General features: G+C 40.6%; 1 protein-coding gene and 1 pseudogene across 1 annotated transcript in view; one reads left to right on the forward strand and one right to left on the reverse strand.

The window, feature by feature from the left end:
* Positions 1-4,444: 4,444 nt before the first annotated feature.
* LOC135216816 (putative inorganic phosphate cotransporter) overlaps positions 4,445-21,524 on the reverse strand; it is a 32,154-nt gene continuing 15,074 nt past the window's right edge. The window contains 9 exon segments of the mRNA XM_064252314.1: positions 4,445-4,740; positions 4,743-4,812; positions 4,937-5,178; positions 5,687-5,819; positions 6,813-6,962; positions 7,510-7,727; positions 10,191-10,278; positions 11,272-11,505; positions 12,194-12,378. Coding sequence (XP_064108384.1) covers positions 4,514-4,740; positions 4,743-4,812; positions 4,937-5,178; positions 5,687-5,819; positions 6,813-6,962; positions 7,510-7,727; positions 10,191-10,278; positions 11,272-11,505; positions 12,194-12,378 — 1,547 coding nt within the window. The 3' untranslated portion in view covers positions 4,445-4,513.
* Positions 18,104-21,524, forward strand: part of LOC135216208 (uncharacterized) — a 3,454-nt pseudogene continuing 33 nt past the window's right edge.

Below are 21,524 nucleotides of genomic sequence, written 5' to 3' on the forward strand. Positions count from 1 at the left end.
GGTCATTGCTGCCGGTGGGGAAGAATTCACCTGGCACTGTCAGGGTCTCTACGTACACCTTTTCCGCCGGGGACGGGTCGCTGTTGGCTCTTGGGGAGCTGCAGAGGCCGAGGAGGACCCATGGGAGTTGTGCCTTTCACTTGGGGCCTTTGCAACGTGCCATCAGGGAAGCCTTGAGAGAGCGTTGGACCCTCTCCACCATTCAGTTGGCTGCAGGGTTGTAGGACGTGGTGGTGTGATGCTTGGTCCCCATCAGGCGTGCCAGGGAGGACCAGAGCTCTGATGTGAAGGCGGGTCCCCGGTACGTCATAACTTCATCTGGCACTCCAAAGCAGCTGGTCCAGCTGGACAGGAGGGCTTCGGCACAAGTGTCTGCAGTGGCTTCTGGCATCAGGGTGGCCTTGGGCCACCTGGTATACCGGTCGATCACCGTCAGGAGGTATCTGGCACCATCAGATGGAGGAAGAGGCCCGACGATGTCAACATGGATGTATCCAAATCTTTGCTTGGGCTGGGGGAAAGAGCCTATCCCTGATTCAGTGTGCCTTCCCATCTTGCTGCTCTGGCACTTGATGCAGTTCCTGGCCCACTCCCGGGAGTCCCTCCTTATGCCATGCCACATGAACTTCTTGGTCATGAGTCTGGTTGCCATGCAGGGTGACGGGTGAGAGAGACCGTGGATCACATCGAACACCTGCTTCCTATGGAAGGCAGGTATAAGGGGGCAAGGGCGGCCAGTGCTAGTGTTACAGAGGAGCATCGTCTTAGAGGGGTGAATGGGGATGTCTTCCCAACAAATGGCGGTCCAGTAGGCTGGTACTTCTGGGCGGGAGGTTTTCTCATGCACTAGGTCCTCGTAGTCTACGCCAGGGTGAATGGAGTTTATCTCGATCCTTGAGAGGGCGTCGGCTATGGGCTTTCTTCCGCCGGGGACGTATTCAATGGAACGCCCAAACTTGGTGACGGCCGTGAGGTGGTGTTCTTTTCTTGGGGACCAAGCGTCACCTACCTTGACAAAAGTGTGGACCAACGGCTGGTGGTCCGTCCTTATGGGGAATGGGACTCCTCCTAGAAGATAATTAAAGTGGCGGATGGGCTGGTATACAGCAAGGAGCTCGTGGTCGAAGGTGCTGTAGCGGGTCTCGGGAGGTTTCAACTTCCTACTGAAGAAGGCTAGAGGCGTGGGGACCTTGTTGACCAGCTGTTCCAGGACAGCGCCGCATGTGATGTTGCTGGCATCAATAGTGGGTGTCAGGGGCGTGTCAGGGTCCTGGTGAGCCAGGGTGGTGGCTCTGCTGAAGGAAGGCTTGGTGCAGTCGAAAGTGCTGCTAGTCTTCTCCCCATGTTAGTTTCTTTGGTTTGCCCTTCAGGACTTCGCTCAAGGGCATATGGTGCAGGCAATATCTGGGATGAACCTTCGGTAATAGTTCACCAGCCCGATGAACTCTTTGAGGGCCTTGTCAGTTATTGGTGTCAGGAACTTCTCCACTGCAGCCACCTTTGATGCCATGGGACGATGCTGGGATGATCTTGTGGCCAAGGAAATCCACCTTCTCCTCACCAAAGGTGCACTTATCAAAACGGATGACAAGTCCATTCTCCTGCAGGTGCTTGAGGACGTCCCAGACATGGTTCAGGTGCTCCTCCAGCGATCTGGAAAATATAAGGATATCGTCCACATAGCAGACGCTGAAAGACAAAATTCGGAAAAAATGCTTTTTTTTCAGGGTTTTGTCGAATTATACTAGGTGCTATACCAATGCCACAAAGTATGCATCATTTATATTATTAGAAAGTTAATTTAATCTACTTCAGTTTCGTATATAATAATGTTTTCGATAAGATGCATTGTTTAGGAGTATATGCGAAAATGTAAAAAAAAACAATCGTGATTTCGGGTGGTTTCTACCCCCTAAAAATTTGATAGGGGCCCCGGAAATTTTTTTTTCTGGTAATACTAGGGACCTATCGGAACTTATTGGCGAAAGAATTATTTAGTTGCAAATTTTTTCCCGGTTCGACCCTTAAATTCCCTTCCTGATAACAGCGCTGCTAAAAGTGTTCAGTAAATAACTGTTGTCAGTCAATGTAATCTTTGAATTTGCGAGAAATGTTGCAACAAAAGTAATCACGAACAATCAGTCGAAAAAAAAAGTTCACAGGAAATTTTTCCAAAACGTTACGGTAGGAAATATATTTAAAATGATAAAGAACTGATGCATAAAGTTATTTCTTGTTCATAATAATAATAACAACTGTGTGGGTCAGTGATCATATGTATAAACCAAAGTTATGTGTATTATAATGCCAGCAGAGCTATCAAGTCATTCATATTTGTCATTAATATGAAATGTTGCTGACATATATAACTTTTATAACAAGTTATTTTTGAGGTAATTTTTGAAGGGACTGTATTTTACGGGAATGACTTGAGAAGGTTAACAATCTATGCCCACTGCAAGTCGATCTTTCATCCCATTTCTTTGCTCCTACTTTCATCATAAGCCCTCCATTCTCACTTTCGCTATTGTGACTTCACCTCTGGAACTGTTGGCGATGGCTATAAGGCCCCGAGGTGCTTGAGCATTTGATATAAGGTAGTTTCCCGGACCGAACTGTCTCGATCTAAACTCTTATATGGAATCTGCAGAGGTGTTCAGTGTCTTTCTTGAACCGTGTTCTGAGTCCTCGCTGTCCCCACCCAGTAAAATAAGGGACATTATTTTGAACAGTGGTGTTTGTATTTCCAATGTAAATTTCTTCCTAGTTTTTTCAAGCTGGGTACTATATATGGGCTATTTTAATGAAGTCCTCTTAAAGAATTAGTGACCTGTGTTTTTCTGCAAAAGATAAAAAAAAAGCAGGCAAGGGAAAAACAAATTACAATATTCACCGAACTAAATTTCACAAAAATGTCTGTTTGATCTGTGTTGAAGGTCTGAAATCGTTGTTGATCCATGATTAAGATGTGTGTGTGTGTGTGTATATATATAGATATATTATATTATATATATATAGATATAGATATATAATATATAATATATATCTATATATATATATATATATATATATATATGGTTGAAAACTTTGAGTACTGTTCTCACGAAAGATGAAGGCGGGCATTTACCACACCACCCAGTTCTTGACTGACCAGTCCTTGTCTAAGTTTAGAGGACATCTAATTTCATGGAAGAATTTTATTGTTGTATAAAGCATCGCCATATTTGTCAACTTCAAACACTAATGTGTAGGGTGTTCTGCAATTTTCGTTACTAAAAAGTACTAATGAATATTCTAAATTGTATTTCAAAACAACTTGAACTTCGATCAAATCATCGGATTTGTAAGCCCTAAGTGTTGATTTAATTTTGCGAGCCTTATCATTCAAAAGGATTCGAAATCTGTGAAGAATAATCCTAACCACGGCTTTTGCATATATTGAAGTAGTTTTAAATAGTATCCGCCTTGTTATTCAAAATATGGGAACTTTTAGGAATAAACTTGACCACAGTATTTGTTTGTCTTAAGTAGTTATTCAACAAGGGGTGACAAAGTAACAAGTCATATTTTACTGCAGCTGAATATACAAACGCATTACATGAGGCAACGGGTGTAAACATCGCATGACTCAATGGTTTGGCGCATTATAGAGGAGATTTGGGAGAAAGGGATTTAAATGATCATGAAATGAACTTCCATCTCCTTGTTTTAGCAGCATTGTATGAAATACCTCGCTGAATATTTCTTAGATGGAAGAGATGGAAGCCGTACCACAGACAGTCGTACTTTACATCAAACTTTCTATTTCGTCGATTATGCTTTCAATAGAAAGCTTGAATCAATTATTCGTGATACAATAAACGGTAAGTCTGCGGGCTATTCCACTTATTTTCATTGTATCGAGTAACTGACAATTTATGCCCCGTATTAGTTCCTCACTTGACGAGTGAGTTCCGTACTCAACTATCAATCTGGTAGTCCGAGTTCGCTTCCCGCCGCTGCCAACTCAGAATCAAAGGAATTTATTTCTGGTGATTAGAAATTAATTTCTCCGTGTGGTGTCGTCCGGATCTCACAGTAAGCTCAAGGTCCCGTTGCTACGAAACCAATTGGTTCCTAGCCACGTAAGAAAAAAAAATCTAATCCTTCGGGTCAGCATAGGAGAGCTGTTAATCAGCTCAGTGGTCTGGTAAAATTCAGACATAGTTATACCCCGAATTTCAATCATGATCATATGGCAGCAGTGAGTGACAGTGTGATGCCCAGATTTTTTATTATTATTCTTATTTGCAGTGACACTAATCTTTAAGAGCATTCATACAGTTTCCTATTAGCAAACGTTGCGGTTCTATGTATTCATTACGTTTTTACATTGTATAAATCGTCGTTCAATTGACATCTTTTTTCTTCACGTTTGGTTTTGATATTTTAGTAGTTACTTCTGATATATATATATATATATATATATATATATATATATATATATATATATATATATATATTTCTCTTGGGCTTACGAGTCACGTTCATAAGCTCTGTTTATAAAGGTGGTTCTGAATTTAGGGTTTGTCACGTAAATATCGTAGGGATCCAGTTCTTGCTTGGATGTTGAAGACTTGTCTGTGTTCTCCGCAAGCTTCTTCGAATCTTGTCTCTTCGGTCTTGTCCCGTCAGTTTCATCCTCGGTGGGAATACCAGACACAGAGTTCCAAGGTTGTTCAGTTCCCGAAGCAAAAAGCAGAAGAAGGCGGCATCGGCGATAAACCAAGCGGCTGATATGTAAAAGACTTTGTTCCACTGTTCAAAAGTTTGCTGTGGGTAAAGAAAAGGCCAAAATAATATTAAAAATCGCGAGGAAGTGCAAAGTAATTCATAGCATGTAAGCAAGATCGTTTTTTTTTCAGTGTGGAAAAGCACAGAGGACAATCTGTTTTACCTGGTTATTGGTCAAGGCACCAACCGTCATAGGAGCCAGCCACCCAGGGATCGTCGCAGCAGCGTTTGTAATCCCGAAGAGGGTACCAGCGAAATTCGGTGCAATGTCAACATGATTGACCATAAATCCTGTGTATATTCCGCCTTGGAGTCCTACGGCAATGAAAAGTAGAGCAATCGTGGCGGGTCGATTGCAAGTGATTGTTGTCAAGATTAGGAGACACACTGCAGGTCCTGCGTGCGCTGCAAAGATATAAAAAAACAAAACTCTCAGGTGTCTGCTTATGTCATATTTGTTCTTTCAAATGTCCCATCTACCTTGACTTGTTAGTATGAAAGAATCAAGCCTCACTTGAAGGAATGAAAATGTTATAGGCCTATTTCGATACATTGCAGTAAGTGTGTTTGGAGTTATTCATCGATTCAGATTCACCAATACATAACTTCAGAAATTCATGCAAAATACCAAATAATAAATGACTACAGCAATGCAAAGACGGTTCAGGGTGTGAGTTACCATTATTCAGAGAAGATTAATAAAGAGAAGATTCCAGTGGCGATCCATAAGCGCAACTAAATGAAAAGCAACCTCTCTCTGTAAGACCTTTCGATGTAGAGGGTAACTGATATTCTAACTAACACCAAGGTTGTCCTTCTGTTCTGAGTTTGTGATCGTATTGCCCAATCAAAGCCAGTCGTCTTTTGGCACCCTTCCTTATCTATTGAGCCACCAAAATGTAAATGAACTTACCAATAGTGGTAGCAATTTTTCTGACGGCTACAGTCGACAGCTTACCAGCCATTCGTAACTTGTCACCAGCAAAGCTTATCAGTAAGCTAAAGATCCACATCCCAAGGTACGGCATCCCGGACAGCAAAGCATTCTAGAAAAATTCCCGTGAGGGTTCTAATTATAGAAATTACGGTGTTGATGAATTTAGATGCAACTATTATAATATAAACCTTCAGGTAAGTCAGTATTGTCTGTAAATATTTCATGATCCTTCAGTATTGTCTGTACATGCACGTATACCCATATATATATATATATATTATATATATATATATTATATAGTACATATATAATAATATATATATATATAATATATATATATATGTATATATATATATAACTCACAAGAATAAGAATTTATACGTGATTAACAGTCTATGGTAGTTTCGATAGAATCTGATACAAATGTGAATATATCAACACGCACATATATTCTGCATATCTAGAGACTTCGGCACTGTATCAGTGGAATTTATCTATAAATAAATAGTACCATATGTTGCCATTACAGGTAATACAAAATTGAGAAATACAGTAAAGAAATTAATGTAACTGTTGGAAGAAAGTACGATGAATGAATGGAGAAGTGGTCAGTCTAAGTTACCGTTTATGTTGTCACAACGGGTCCTTCCCCTGAGCGACGTAAGGTATTGGATTATGAGGCCTAGTCTGGAATTTCGGACTCTGGCGAGCAACCAAGAAACGCATCATAGGAAAATAATAGGTATATGCATACACATATATGTGTGTGTTAGAATGTCAGACATTCATTCCAGTCTCTGAGGTTTGATGCATTTAACTGGTTTAGAAATCAACGAAAGATTCTAATTGTGAGGACGATTCAGTTTCATCGTATTCTAAGTCAACTAATTGCCTCTTCCTTTGGAACTAAATACAAGATCTTTACAATACAGAACTGAATTCAGAGTAACTTTCCTTTCCGTATAGTCGACAAAGGGTGGTTTTAAGTTTGTGGAACCAGGATTTCTTTAATATTCTATCTTTCTCTTTTGAGGGCCTGAAAGGACTCGGCACTTCCATGAAAAGCGGTATTTTCGAGTGCTCGGCCAAGAAGCATACCTACCGACTTGATGTCTTGCATGAGCATATTTTTCATGTAGAGAGGGAGGTCGGTGAGCAAGGTGTAGAAGCCCCAGTTGTTCCCGACACCTGCAACGAAGATGGCCCAAAACGGAGGGGAGGATAAGATGGATTTGATAGGTACTGGAAGAACCTGCCGAGAATTTTGGAACTGATTATTTCCTCGCGTCAGTTTAGGACATCGTCCTAAATTGACGATTAAATTGATTAGAGAAAACACTATTTATCGAACAGATGGCCACGTTGATAATCCATTTAATTAAGTCATATTCCAAAATGGGGATGTATTTCTTATGATCAGCTTACAGCAAAAAGTTATGCCTAAGCAGGGAAACCCTTCTAGCTCTCAATACTCGTTAATCTTAGATGAAAATAAAAATGAATACTACAGGTTTTCCTTTTTTTACATTCCACAGATCTAGCACTAAAGAAAGTAGGTTTCTTATTTTTGCCATAATTATTCACAATGCTGACAAACTAAACCCTTCAGCACCCTTCATTGGTCTTCTCTTGTCCTTATTTATTTTTTCTTCTGCAAAAAGACTTTTCCAAGTAAAATATATGCAACGCTGCTGGCTTATTTCAAACGATCTTTTAGGGAATAACTATTTTACACTAAGCAAAAGAACCTGTGACTACAAACAAAACAAGCTGAATTATAAGCGAACACTTTATTGTACCTTCATTTCTTTAGTGGCACCCGTAGCGCTCAGGATATACTGTTTCTCCGCTGTCGATATCCACTTGGACTGAGTGGGGTTGTCGGCCACGATCAAGAACCACAGGACACACCAGCATAGAGTCAACCCTGCTTGGATGTAAAACACGGCTTCCCAGCCGAGAGCTTCAATGATGGCCGACGCCATCGGGTAAGCAAGGATCGTTCCTGCCTGCGATCCTGAAAATGAGTAGCATTACAGCGAGTGGCGGTTGCTAGTCGGTGTTCAATACATCTGGCCTTATGCTAGCACGAGTCTTTTTCTTTGGGCGACCCTCAAGAGCAGGGCCGGCCCTAGGGTTGCTGGCGTCCCGGGCGAGCTGAATTTCGGCGCCCTTACAAAATAATTTTCTTAAAATTTTCACAAGGAGAACAACTGCAAATGTGGCAAAAGAAAACTGTTAAACACGGCATCAAGGTTTCAACTCCTTTCATTCACGTAATATAACTAGGGGAGACAGACAGTTATGAATGTATCTGCATTACTGGCATTGCTTACATATTGTTCCAAACAAACACTGTGTGGACGATGGTTGAGAGAGAGAAATTCCGTAGAGTTCAGTGAATCTTCTACATATCTGGACTATGGCCTCTGCAGAACAGTTTAAGCTACAGAGGCCGCAGGGCTTCGGCATTAAGTTACACCCCAGCATTCAAATCTGTACAGAATCTGAACAAACTAGGAAGCATACTGTATTCCTTTAGATCACGATGATAAGAACTGTAGCTGTAACGAATTTCCTCCTAGCAAAAAGTATGAACAAATGCTGAAAAATATCCGCTATCATTATCCCCCCCTCGAAATTTTTTTTTTTTTTTTAGATTTAGCCTTTAGATAAGCAAATCTTGTCGTAGCACTTTCTGTGTCTATCTTTACAAGATCATTTTCTGCTGACTACATTGCCAAAGGATTGGTCTTGCGTCTTTATAAGCTTTCCTCTCAATGAAGCCCACAGATCCGGCTTCACATCCTGTAACTTTTTAGTGCTTATGAACCTAACGGCTTCTATTGGAAGCTTTAAATCTTCACAAATCATTCGTTTGCAGTATCGAGTTCAGTCAAGAGATCACAGCCATTAATATCACTATTTCCTTGGCACCTTAACTTATCCTCCAAACCTTGACATACTACTTGATTTTCATCCAGCAGATCTTTTAGGTTATTTCAAAATCCCCATGTGATACTGAAACTTTGAAACTGCTCAAATCTCTCTGATATAGAATTAACAGTGTCGAGTATTGTACTGAACGCATGATTTTAACATTTTTTCTGGGTCATCTGCATTTGGAATCCCGTCAATTCATTATATTCAGACAGCCTCCTTTTCCTTATTTGAACTTCTAAAAATGGGCTCTCCATCTAACTCAATAGCTAATTCTTTTGCGCACTCTTGTGCTTTTTCAAAGGCATTCGCTCGATAATTAATGACGTAGTCAGTGACAACTCATTAATGAAACTGCGGTCGAGGAAATTTTCTTGTCTTTGTCATTTGTTTTCCACAGTTTGAATGAAATCCTCAGATTCTTGACAATTTTCCTGCTCTTAAGAAATCGAATATTTTGGTTTTATATCTAATCGTATTTATTATTTTCACATTTTCCCTTTTTATTTGGAAGATCCCAAACACGACACCCATGGAACCCTCCTCCATGGCGACCCGGGAGAATGCCCCAATTGACAGTACCTTGCGCCGACCCTGCTCAATTAAAAGTGTGGTAAGACGCTGAAGGGTGTAAGAGGCTGGTGTGGACACATGGACTCTCCAACCAATTGAGACAAGGTGTAAGACGCTTCTTATACAATTGCAAGTTATAACGACCGCTAATTTTTAGGTCAACGTATCAGATGTGAAACAATCGGAAGAGGACAAATCGGCGGATGAAAAAGAAGAAAGTCTCCGTTCTTGCACAGGAACGCTCGTGTATATAATTAGTGATTACGCTTGTATGAAAGATATCGAATGATTTTAGATAATTAGTATTACGGCAATTAACAGAAGGCTTCGTTCAAGTTTATCAGTAAATATAGGATTCTCATATCAAGAGACCGTGAGTGCACTGCAAATTTCATTTGAATGCACTGAAAATTATACATCACTTGAAATATTGTAATTTGGAAATCGATTGATGCCAGATTTTCTTAGAGGCGGACTGAGGTGGATGGTTAGTAAGGGATGACAATCACAAAGGCTACGAAACATCCATCGACAGTTTAGAGAATTTGGGACTAGTTTCTAATGTGCCTGATCTTTTACAGTATTTCAATAGTATTGTTTGCCCTTTATTTAATGGTGCTAACTGTTCTTTCATGTAACGGATTTTAACCATTTCTCAGCGAAAAATATAAGCAACCTCGCCCCACTGACAGACTTGATAGTGTCGTACAGATCTCGCCTTTGAAACATGCATCACTGCGTTAAACCTTGGGTATAATTACAAGGCTTGTAAACCACTTAGCCCAACTAATTCAGTGGTGGTAGCGGCTTGCTACTTACAAACAAAAACAAGCTTGTTTACTGTTACTATACGCACTCAGTATGGTGACATCCTCATATTCAGTTCAAAATAATTTTCAGAACTCTGTTCATGCAAGTTACTATAACCAGGTTACGTCAGTAATGACTGTCTTGTAATGATCCTTACCAGCGTAGACTATAGTCGAGATGATGGAGCGTTCCAGTGGTGGTGCCCAGTTAGCTAACAAGACATGCGTGGAAGGGAAAGTTGGCCCCTGGAAAGTAGACAGAAACGCGTTATTGTGTTAATTTATATATATATATATATATGTGTGTGTCTGTGTGTGTGTCTGTGTGTGTGTCTGTGTGTATGATGTGTTTCTGTGTGTAATTCACAGAAACACTTTAAATTCAAAAGGCCACAAAGGAAATCGAAGCAAAGGATATGATCCAAACCGGTTTCGTCTAGTACGACACTTTCCTAAGGAATAGATGACACATTGACCTTATTTCACTGGGAAAAAAACTGACGTGGACATAACTTAAATATGATGGAAAATCTATTCAAAAGAAAACTATCAAGCTCGAGAAGCCTCCCACTGGAATCACAACAAAGATAAAAACTGTTTGCGACTGATAAAAAATAACACTGACAAAATTCTCGTGCCACCTCCAGGCCAGTGCCATAAAAAGGCACTATCAGGAGATGATTTGACCTGTTTAGTATGTATACTAAATGATAAAACTCCCTATTATCGGATGTTAGAAACTTGCCAATCAACCATCACGGTGGAGATAGGTTGATATCAGTTATACATAAAGAACCTGAATTCAACAGGAATATGTTTAACAGTCAATGTCAACTTACATCTCTCTTGATGGCCAAATTGTCAAGTCACCTATCCATCACTGTATTTAAACCAAATGCCCAGTTAGGCTTCGACTAAGTGACCAGGGTAGATGCAATTACCAATTGTGATTCCCCTTAGTGTCGTTATTCCTATGGTAAGGTGAATTTACTATGAGTGATACTTAGAGGTTCCAGTTTTGTGAATGTAAAGAGTCACATGTTACTTATTGGCTGATGTCGCTAGAAATTAGTGTTTTAAAATGTATTGCTATGTATTGATGAGAGTCATTATATTGACAAATGTGAGTTCTGCGAAAAAAATTTGGATTTTTTATTTCTGTTTCATGTATACAAGATAAAAATCATCATACCAAAAGTCCAGCAATAAGGTAAATCTTAAAGGACATCTTTTCTTCACCTCAGATATTCCCAGCAGAACTCTGACAAGGATAAGTACAGTCGATCCCCCTTTGGCCGCCAAAGGGACACAGCAGGAGATGATGGAGGCTAAAAAGAGGGCTCCCCCAAATACTCTCCGGAAACCGAAGAGCTCAGCCAGCCTCCCACCAGGGATTTGGGTCCAGATGTAGCCCCAGAAGAATGCGCCCGTGATCATGGACTGGGTGAATTCATCCCACTCGAACTCTCCTTCCTGTTATATCATAACACCAAATACTAGAGTGACTATACAGCATATCTGTTCTAGGGATCTATTTTTATAACATGCAGAGCACATTAACAAAGCTAAAAGTTTACTATTATGCTTTATTACACATACTGTAACATCAGTTTTACTTTAACCAATACCAATACAAGTCAAAATACTTTAAAATGAGTTGTCAGCTTACACTGTATATGTAATTATTGTATAGAAGTGTGCCCTGAATAGATCTTGATGGTTAATGAACTTGTATAGAGTTTATGAAATATACTATGTGATGGCTTATTTTTTCATAATTTAGTAATATTATCAACATAAACTGGAAAACACTGCAAGAGATTACTATCTTACAAGTTTACTCTTGAGAAAGTCTATAACTGACTTCTAGGCCCCATTTTATACTGACAAAGGAGATGGTGATAATGTAAGTATTCAGATACAAACGCTGATCGGCTACATCTGGAAAATGCGTAATCTATATATTTGATTTGTCTTTTTGACCACTCTTGAATGAGGACAGGACACCCCATGGCAACACAACCATCTCCATAGGTCCTGTTTAGCTGTGCGTGCGAGAAGCTTCAGTGTGATGGTCTCTTTTTGGCATGAGTAATTTGCCTAATAATAAAAATGTCAGCCCTTATTCCATTCAAAAGTATACCATAGGAAATGTACTCACACTTTCAGAGGGATCATCTTCAATGCCGTCTCCAAAGTGACAAACATCTTCAATGCTCGAATTGGTCGAATTCTTGTGCTTGACCATAGCAACAATGGTGAGGTTGATGTTGACTCTGAGCATATAATTGAATACCATACCAAAGAAGCTCATCAGAGCAACCACATAACGTATTGGAACATATCCTGTGTAAAAGAAACAAGTTGTTGGTTTTAGGTAACAATGTAAGTGTGGTTAGGCTCGGCGATGTAAATGCAAGGGTGAATGACAGAGAACGAGATAGTATTGTGGGCAGACAAACAGTTTCTTGAGTAAATGTGAATATGGAGAGCCTTGCGAAAATGCATTTGAATAAGGGTCACTGGATTTTTTTTTTTTTTTTTTTTTTTTGAAAGAGAAAATTAAGGAAAAGAGTTCTGCAGAATATTTGTTAGTACAGAGTAGATGGAAGAGTAGGTTGATGAGTGTAATGGTGAGAAGAGGTGTGGCTGGAGGCACATCTGCTCATTATTTGGTTGAAGCGAAAGCTGAGGTAGGTAGAAGTTTACATTGGAAAGGGAAGGGTAAAAGCGTAGCTATAAGGGTAATTAAGACTAATGAAGTTAGAATTAATTTTGGTATAAGGAGAAAGTGGATGAAAAATAGCCTAAGATTGGAGACATGGATGTTTAAAGTTTATGATGCATTTAAAATTCCAGGATGGAATCAAGGAGATAGCAGGAAGGTTTGGTAGTTTTAAGTGGGTGGGAAGTTGGAATAATAGCAGTGAGATGTGGGATGTGTTCAAGAGAAGTTCGATGAAGAAAGAAGATGATCTAATTTGCAACTGCAAGGCAGAAGGGAAGATCGTGTACAGGAATTCAAGAGGATGTATAAGGTGGCTAAGAATAACTTGAGAGAGAGAAAAAAAGGCATGTAATAATTCTAGGGCGAGTTAAGACTAGGTAAGTTGTCCAACAAGGAAGTAGATGCAGTGAGAAAGGTTACTGAGTAATTAGAATCCTAGAAAAAAACAAAGCAAATGGGAAAAATAATGGCTGAAGACTACGCTGTCTTATGTCAATGGAGTGAGGTTGGAAGTTCTGTTGAGTATGAAAAACAAGGGAAACGGAGTTAATACTGCAAGTTTCGAGACCAAGTGTCTGTGGAAGTGAGTGTTGATGGTTAACAAAAGTGGATGTCACTGCAAACAAAATGCCAAGGTATGACGGTACAAGTGTCATTGGGTAGTTAACTAGAAAGTGCAAGAGCTTCGGGTTGGGAGAAGTTTCCAAGGTAATGGATGAGGTGAATAATTGTTCTGTTAAATAAGGTTAAATTCGATTTAGGAAATAAGAATTATAGAAGCATAGCAGAAGGATCATAGGGAACAACATTGTAGTTGTAGATAGGGAAGAGAATGATTGGATCAAGTGTTTGCTAAGAAACAGTTACGTGAGAAGTATGAAATCAGAGGCAAAGCTGCGTGTGGTGTCTATGGACTAGAAAAGAAAAAAGTTGTGATTGAAATGATTCAGGCGATGGAGCAGGTATTGCGGATTGTTGGCATGGAAGGTGACTTATTCAGAGCGTTAAAAAGGTTTTATGGTGGAAGTTAAATGCGTGCATTAACATTTTTTGCCAAGAGAGAAACGGATTTGTGTAAATGTGAGATTCTGACATGGATATAAATTATGTCTGTGGCTGTGATGGAGTGATGCAAGACACCAGAGAAAAGATAGTGGGTGGGTGCGAAGGGATAGGATAAGGAAATTGGGTGCGAATGGAGTTATGAGTAGCTGGCGTTTGCAGATGATAAAATGCCGAGTGAGATAGAGAAGCGAAAAGGTAGAAAACTGGGACAGAATTCAAAAGTGGTTGCAAGAGAAACTTGAGAGTAAATCGGAGTCTGGTTCTGATGTTGAATAGCAAGCAGGAAGATGGAGTTATGAATGCTAATTTGGATTGTGAGAAATGGCAGCAGTTGCTTCGTATAATTTGGGAGCAAATATAATGCATAGTGGTAGGATATGAGATCTAGTGTCACAGAACAGATGACGCAGGAATGGTAGTAAGATGTCTGCAAAAGATAGGAAGGAAACCTAGAGAGCCTATGTAAGCTAAGTTTGGAATGTTTGAAGGAACTATCCCGCCAACTCTCCTTCATGGAGGTTAAGTGTAGATGTTGAATGTAAAATAAATGAAAAGGTCGGCGCTATAGAGCTGAATTTTGTGCAGAGAATATGTGGCATATGAAGAGATGGAGAGCTAAAAATGTGCAGATGTGGGGAAATTAGTAAAAATGAAAGGATGGACAGAGTGTTTTAAGATAGTTAGGTGATATTGGAGGAACTGAGAATTATGGATAGAGTATGTCATTTCCCAGTTTCAGGAAGAGGAGTAAAACCTAGAGAGCGCTGGCTGGCAGCAAGAAAGAGGTTCCAGAGAGCAAAGGCCACCCAAAGTGGGATTGTGTGCAGGGTCGTCGTGAATGGTGCGACATGTAGGGGTTTCGATGAGCATTCTCGGAATACATATGAAGATGCAAATAATGATTCAACATTTAGTGTAAGAAAATGGGAGCAATCATTGTCTTCTCGTGTTTCGGGAGCCACCTCATTTAGCCTAATATTTAAAAAATAAATAAATAAAATAAGAGTGAAATTTATGCGCAAATAAACTGGCATAATCTTTTAAATATGAGAGGCCACAATAAACTGAACAAATGTTATCCTCCGATAATCACAAAACAAAAGAAATTCTATGATAGTCCGTTGTCGCAGAAGTATCGATCGTCAGCATGTACCAGTTTGATGGCAAATGTCTCTGAGACATACGAAGCAATTTTGGTGTCAGGGACATAAGATGGACACAGGTATGAGATTAAGACCAAATGAGTGGAAATATCACACATGTTTTCACCATTAACCTCAGGAAGTGGAGGAGAATAATAGCAAATTATTAAATCTTTCTGGATTTATCATTGTGCAGGTTGGAATACGAGGGTCTAAAATTTAATGTGTTACCAAAAACAACTTTAGCACTAAAAGAAAGATGGATTTCCAGTTTTTAGAAATCTTTTTGGTACAGACCAAAAGATACACTGCGGTAAAATGGGTTTACGCCTTTACAAGGTGTAAGGTTAGAGCCCATACGTTTGGTGCTAACTGAAGCAATAACATCATACAGCCCGTTCTGATTTAATGGTGCTGCTCCCTGCCCTCAAAAGCCAAGGATGTCTCGCCATTGCTTGGAGGGAAGAAAGAAACAGGGAGAAAATGACATGAGAAAAAAAAATGACATGAAATCAGTGTTATGATCAAAGACTTTCTCACGCTGATCTCAAAACGTTCGTTAAGCGATCCAGGAAATGGTCAGCAGATGGGGAAAAGATTGAAATTTCGAAATGTCTATATTCATTAATATGCTACGAAAGTGAACAAATATCCAAAATATTCTTTACCAAACACCCCAGCTCTGCTGTATGCAGACAGGATAATAGCTTCTGAAGTATTCATTAAATATGATATTCTATAAACCTCGGGGTCTTCAACAGATGTTTGTTGAGACAGACATTGTTCGTGCAACCCAACTAATGACTTTATACATACATACATGTATAGACGGCCAACGAAGAATTGGCGTAGTTTCTTAATTCATTGTTCGTTAAGAAAATATTGCCGTATGCAGGTGCCAGATTATTTACGTAACAATGAATAACATTTCCTTTCAAAGGTGCTATACTTGAAATAAATTACATTAGAATTGAGTAGACTTATTCAACGTATTAAAGATAATTATTATGCAAAGTAAGGAAAATATATACCGATAGGTCCACGATTTCTAATTTTATTCTCAACTCTAGCTTCGTGACAGCATACCGAAGATTTTGAAGTTGGCTTTGCTACCGCTCAAGTCTTTACTCAACGTATCGTACTGCACTGGGGTGTTGTCATTTCGTCTCCTACAGCCGATAAATAATACATCAAGGCGTTAACAATCTTTGAAAACGATGTTTAATTAAACTAATTTTGTCCTTTGATCAATAAAATAATTTGCATGACACATTTAGTGGGCCTAAACTGGACTTCTGATTTTCCCACATGATTAGTCTAGGTCTATAGCTACTCTCTCGGATACGTAATATTAATGAATATTTAAATCGACAATATATATATATATATATATATATATATATATATATATATATATATATATATATATATATATATATTAATATTAATCTGCTTTATTTGACTATTCCCGTTATTCTTGTTTTATTAGCCATGTTCGCCTTTCTTCTTATCCTTTTCATAATTGCTTAACAAAATTAACTCTGACCTAGCTATTCAAAGTCAAAAGCAATCATAAAAAACTCAAACGAATATAATTCAGTCTTATTTTTTATCGACGTCCTCGCCTTCCTTGGATCCCAGTCGGAGACAGTATGTTCGTTCGTTCGTTCGTTCGCTCGTTCGGCCTCCTCTCTGTGTGTGTCCAGAAGAGCGCCTTCACCTTGGAATTCTTGAGCATTTGAACTTGAAGATCTCTGGAGATGTTGTTATCCTTGACGGAGCCACAGCTCCGTCGAATCCTGCCCCAGAGATCTTCTCCGCTCAAATTGCTACAGAGGAAGAGTGAGAAAAGGACTATTCTACTTACGAGAACAGAGGAGAAAGGCTTCTGCAATCCTCAGGAATCCCAAAAGGAAATCGCCCTTCAAGACACGAAGGAAGGAAGACGAAGGACGAACGAACGAACGAACACACTGTCTCCGTCTGTCTTCAAGGAAGGAAGGAAGACTTCGAAATCCACAAGAGAAGAATCGAAGCTTCCGTCAGCTTCTCAAAACAACCATCAGCATCAAGCGTCTTTGACTCAGCCTCTCGACAACAGGGTCTGCCGTCAAGGGCTAAGAGAAAGTGGATGAAGATTGCATGAAGGTCTGCAAAGGACGTCACAAGGAGCCGAGGACCAAAAGGAGGACTGGATACTGGAAGAGGATTGGATACTGGAACTACACAGAGGAAGAGTGAGACTAGGACTACTTACGAGAACAAAGGAGAAAGGCTTCCCAAATCCTCAAGAATCCCAAATGAACTCGCCCTTCAAGACACACGGGGAGGAGGACGAAGGACGAACGAACACACAGTCTCCGTCTGCCTCCAAGGAAGAAGAAAGACTTCGAAAGAATCTGAAGCCACTCTTGCAGAGCTGTGGCTCCGTCGAATACAGCCACAGAGATGTTCACTGCTCAAATTGCTAAAGAATCCCAATTGCCTCCGTCTGTCTCCAAGGAAGGAAGAAGACTTCGAAATCCACAAGAGAAGAATCGAAGCTTCCGTCAGCTTCTCAAACCAACCATCAGCACCGGACTGGACAAGAAGAAGATTGGATACAGGAAGAAGACTGGACAGAAGAAAGAAAGGACTGACCAGAGAAAGAAGACTGGACACAGAGAAGAACTGGACACAGAAAGAAGGACTGGACACAGAAAAGAAACTGGACACAGGAAGAAGACTAGATCAGGAAGAAGACCTGGCAACGAAAGAACGGACTGGAACACAGGAAGAAGGACTAGATACAGGAAGAAGCAACTGGGCAACAGGGAAAGAATGGACACAGGAAAAAGAAGGACTGGAACAACAGGAAGGAAGGACCTAAGAAATACCCAGGAAGAAGACTGGACAAAACAGGAAAAGAAGACTGGACACAGGAAGGAAAGAACTAGGATACCATGAAGAAGAAACTGGACAACAGGAAAGAAGGACTGGACAGAAAGAAAGAAGGAACTGGACACAAGGAAATAAGACCTGGACAAGAAGAAGGAACTGGAACACAGGAAAGAAGACTGACACAGGAAGAAGGAACCTATATTCATAAAGAAGACTGGACACAGGAAGAAGGGACTGACACAGGAAAGAAGACTAGATGCAGAAAGAAGACTGGACACAGTGGAAAGAAGACTGGACACAGAACGAAAGACTGGACCAAGAAAGAAGACTAGAATTCAGAAGAAGCACTGGACACAGAAAAAGAAGACTGACACAGGAAAGAAGACTAGTATCACAGAAAGAACTGGACACCGGAAAGATACTGGACAACGAAGAAGACTGGACACAGGAAGAAGACTGGACACAGGAAGAAAGACTAGATAAACGAACGTAAGACTGGACACAGGAAGAAGACTGGACACAGAAGACTAATTGCAGAAAGAAAAGGAACCTGGACACAGGAAAAGAGACTGGACACAGAAAGAAGACTAGATGCAGAAAGAAGACTGGACACAGGAAGAAGGACTGGACACAGGAAGAAGACTAGATGCAGAAAGAAGACTGGAACACAGAATAGACTGGACACAGGAAGAAGACTAGATGCAGAAGAAGACTGGCACAGAAAGAAGACTGGACCCAGGAAGAAAGCACTAGATACAGAAAGAAGACTGGATCACAGGAAAGAAGACTGGAACACAGGAAGAAGACTAGATACAGGAAATAAGACTGGGCAACAGAAGAAACTGCACAGGAAGAATACTAGATACAGGAAGAGACTGGACACAGAAGAAGACTGGACCCGGAAGAAGAACTGGACACAGAAAGAAGACTGGACACCGGAAAGAAGACTAGATACAGGAAGAAGACTATACACAGAAAGAAGACTGGACACAGGAAAAGAAACTAGATTACAGAAGAAGACTGGGACACCAGAAAGAAGACTGGACAGGAAGAAGACTGGACGGAAAGAAGAAAGGACTGGACACAGAAGAAGACTGGACACAGAAAAAGAAACTGGACAAGGAAAGAAGACTGACACGAGAAGAAGACTAGAAATACAGGAAGGAAGACTGGACACAGAAAGAAGACTGGACACAGGAAGAAGACTAGATACAGAATAAGACTGGGACACAGAAAGAAGACTGGGGACAGGAGAAGAGACTAGATAAGGAAGGAAATAAGAGTTTTGGTGTGGCCACACGAAAGAAGACTGGGACAGCAGAAGAAGACTAGGATACAGAAAGGCGAACTCGGACACAGGAAGAAGACTAGGATACAGGAAGAAGACTGGACACATGAAAAAAAAAAAAAAAAAAAAAAGAAGACTGGAACACAGGAACGAAGACTAATATCAGGCAAATAAGACTGGACACAGGAAAAGAAGACTGGACACGTAAAATAATGACTAGGATGCAGAGTAAAAGACTGGACACAGGAAAGTACGACTGGATCACAGAAAGAAGACTGGTGACAGGAAGAATGACTGACGATCAGGAAAGAAGACTGGACACAGGCAATAAGACTAGTATGCAGGAAAGAAGACTGGACACAAAAGGAAGAACTGAGATAGGACGAAAAGACTAGGCATAGAAAGGAATCGACTGGAGCACGAAAGAAATGAAACTGGGACACAGGAAGTGAACTAGATTACAGGAAAGAAGACTGGACACAGGAAACGAAGACCTGGACACAAGGAAGAAGACTAGATACAGGAAAGAAGACTGGGACACAGAAGAAGACCTGGAACACAGGAAAAGAAGACTAGGATGACAGGAAGAAGACTGTACCACGAAAGAAGACTAGAATGCAAAAGAAGACTGTGCCAATGAAGAAGCTGGACACAGGAAAGAAGACTAGGATGCATAAAGAAGACTGGACACAGAAATAGACTGGACACAGGAAGAAGACTAGATGCAGAAAGAAGAACTGACACGGAAGAAGACTGTACACAGGAAGAAGACAATGCAGAAAGAGACTGGACACAGAACGACGATGGACACAGGAGAAGACTAGATACAGGAAGAAGACTGGAACACAGAAAGAAGACTGGACACAGTAAGAAGACTCGATACAGAAAGAGACTGGAACACAGAAGAAAGACTGGACACAGGAAGAAGACTAGATACTAGAAAGACTGGGCACAGAAAGAAGACTGGACACAGGAAGAAAGACTAGATACAGGAAGAAAATTGGACCAGAAAGAAGACTGACACATGAAGAAGACTGGACACAGAAATAAGACTGGACCAGAAGAAGACTGGCCAGAAAGAGACTGGACACAGGAAGAAGACAGATACAGAAAGAAGACCAGACACGGAAGAAGACTGACACAGGAAAGAAGACTAATACAGGAAGAAGACTGGACACAGAAAGAAGACTGACCAAGAAACAAGACTGGACACAGGAAGAAGACTAGATACAGAAAGAAGACTGGACACAGGAAGAAGACTAGATACAGAAAGAAGACTGGACACAGAAAGAAGACTGGACACAGGAAGAAGACTAGATACAGAAAGAAGACTGGACACAGGAAGAAGACTGGACACAGAAGAAGACTGGACACAGGAAGAAGACTGGACACAGAAAGAAGACTGGACACAGGAAGAAGACTAGATGCAGAAAGAAGACTGGACACAGGAAGAAGACTGGACACAGGAAGAAGACTAGATGCAGAAAGAAGACTGGACACAGAAAATAGACTGGACACAGGAAGAAGACTAGATGCAGAAAGAAGACTGGACACAGGAAGAAGACTGGACACAGGAAGAAGACTAGATGCAGAAAGAAGACTGGACACAGAAAGAAGACTGGACACAGGAAGAAGACTAGATACAGGAAGAAGACTGGACACAGAAAGAAGACTGGACACAGGAAGAAGACTAGATACAGAAAGAAGACTGGACACAGGAAGAAGACTGGACACAGGAAGAAGACTAGATACAGGAAGAAGACTGGGCACAGAAAGAAGACTGGACACAGGAAGAAGACTAGATACAGGAAGAAGACTGGACACAGAAAGAAGACTGGACACAGCAAGAAGACTGGACACAGGAAGAAGACTAGATACAGAAAGAAGACTGGACACAGGAAGAAGACTGGACACAGGAAGAAGACTAGATACAGAAAGAAGACTGGACACAGGAAGAAGACTGGATACAGGAAGAAGACTGGACACAGGAAGAAGACTAGATACAGGAAGAAGACTGGACACAGAAAGAAGACTGGACACAGGAAGAAGACTAGATACAGAAAGAAGACTGGACACAGGAAGAAGACTGGACACAGGAAGAAGACTGGATACAGGAAGAAGACTGGATACAGGAAGAAGACTGGACACAGGAAGAAGACTGGATACAGGAAGAAGAATGGACACAGAAAGAAGACTGGACACAAGGAGGAGACCAAAAAGCGGAAAATAGATGAGATAGAGAGAAACAAGAAAACCACAGTGAAGTCAAACGGAAGGAGAGCAAGAAAATTGATTAAAAAAATCAGATAAAAAAATCAGATAGAGTGAGAGAGAGAGAGAGAGAGAGAGAGAGAGAGAGAGAGAGAGAGAGAGGAGAAATTTTACCAAA

The sequence above is a fragment of the Macrobrachium nipponense genome, chromosome 6 (assembly GCF_015104395.2).
Source record: "Macrobrachium nipponense isolate FS-2020 chromosome 6, ASM1510439v2, whole genome shotgun sequence".
Classification (NCBI taxonomy): Eukaryota; Metazoa; Arthropoda; class Malacostraca; order Decapoda; family Palaemonidae; genus Macrobrachium; species Macrobrachium nipponense.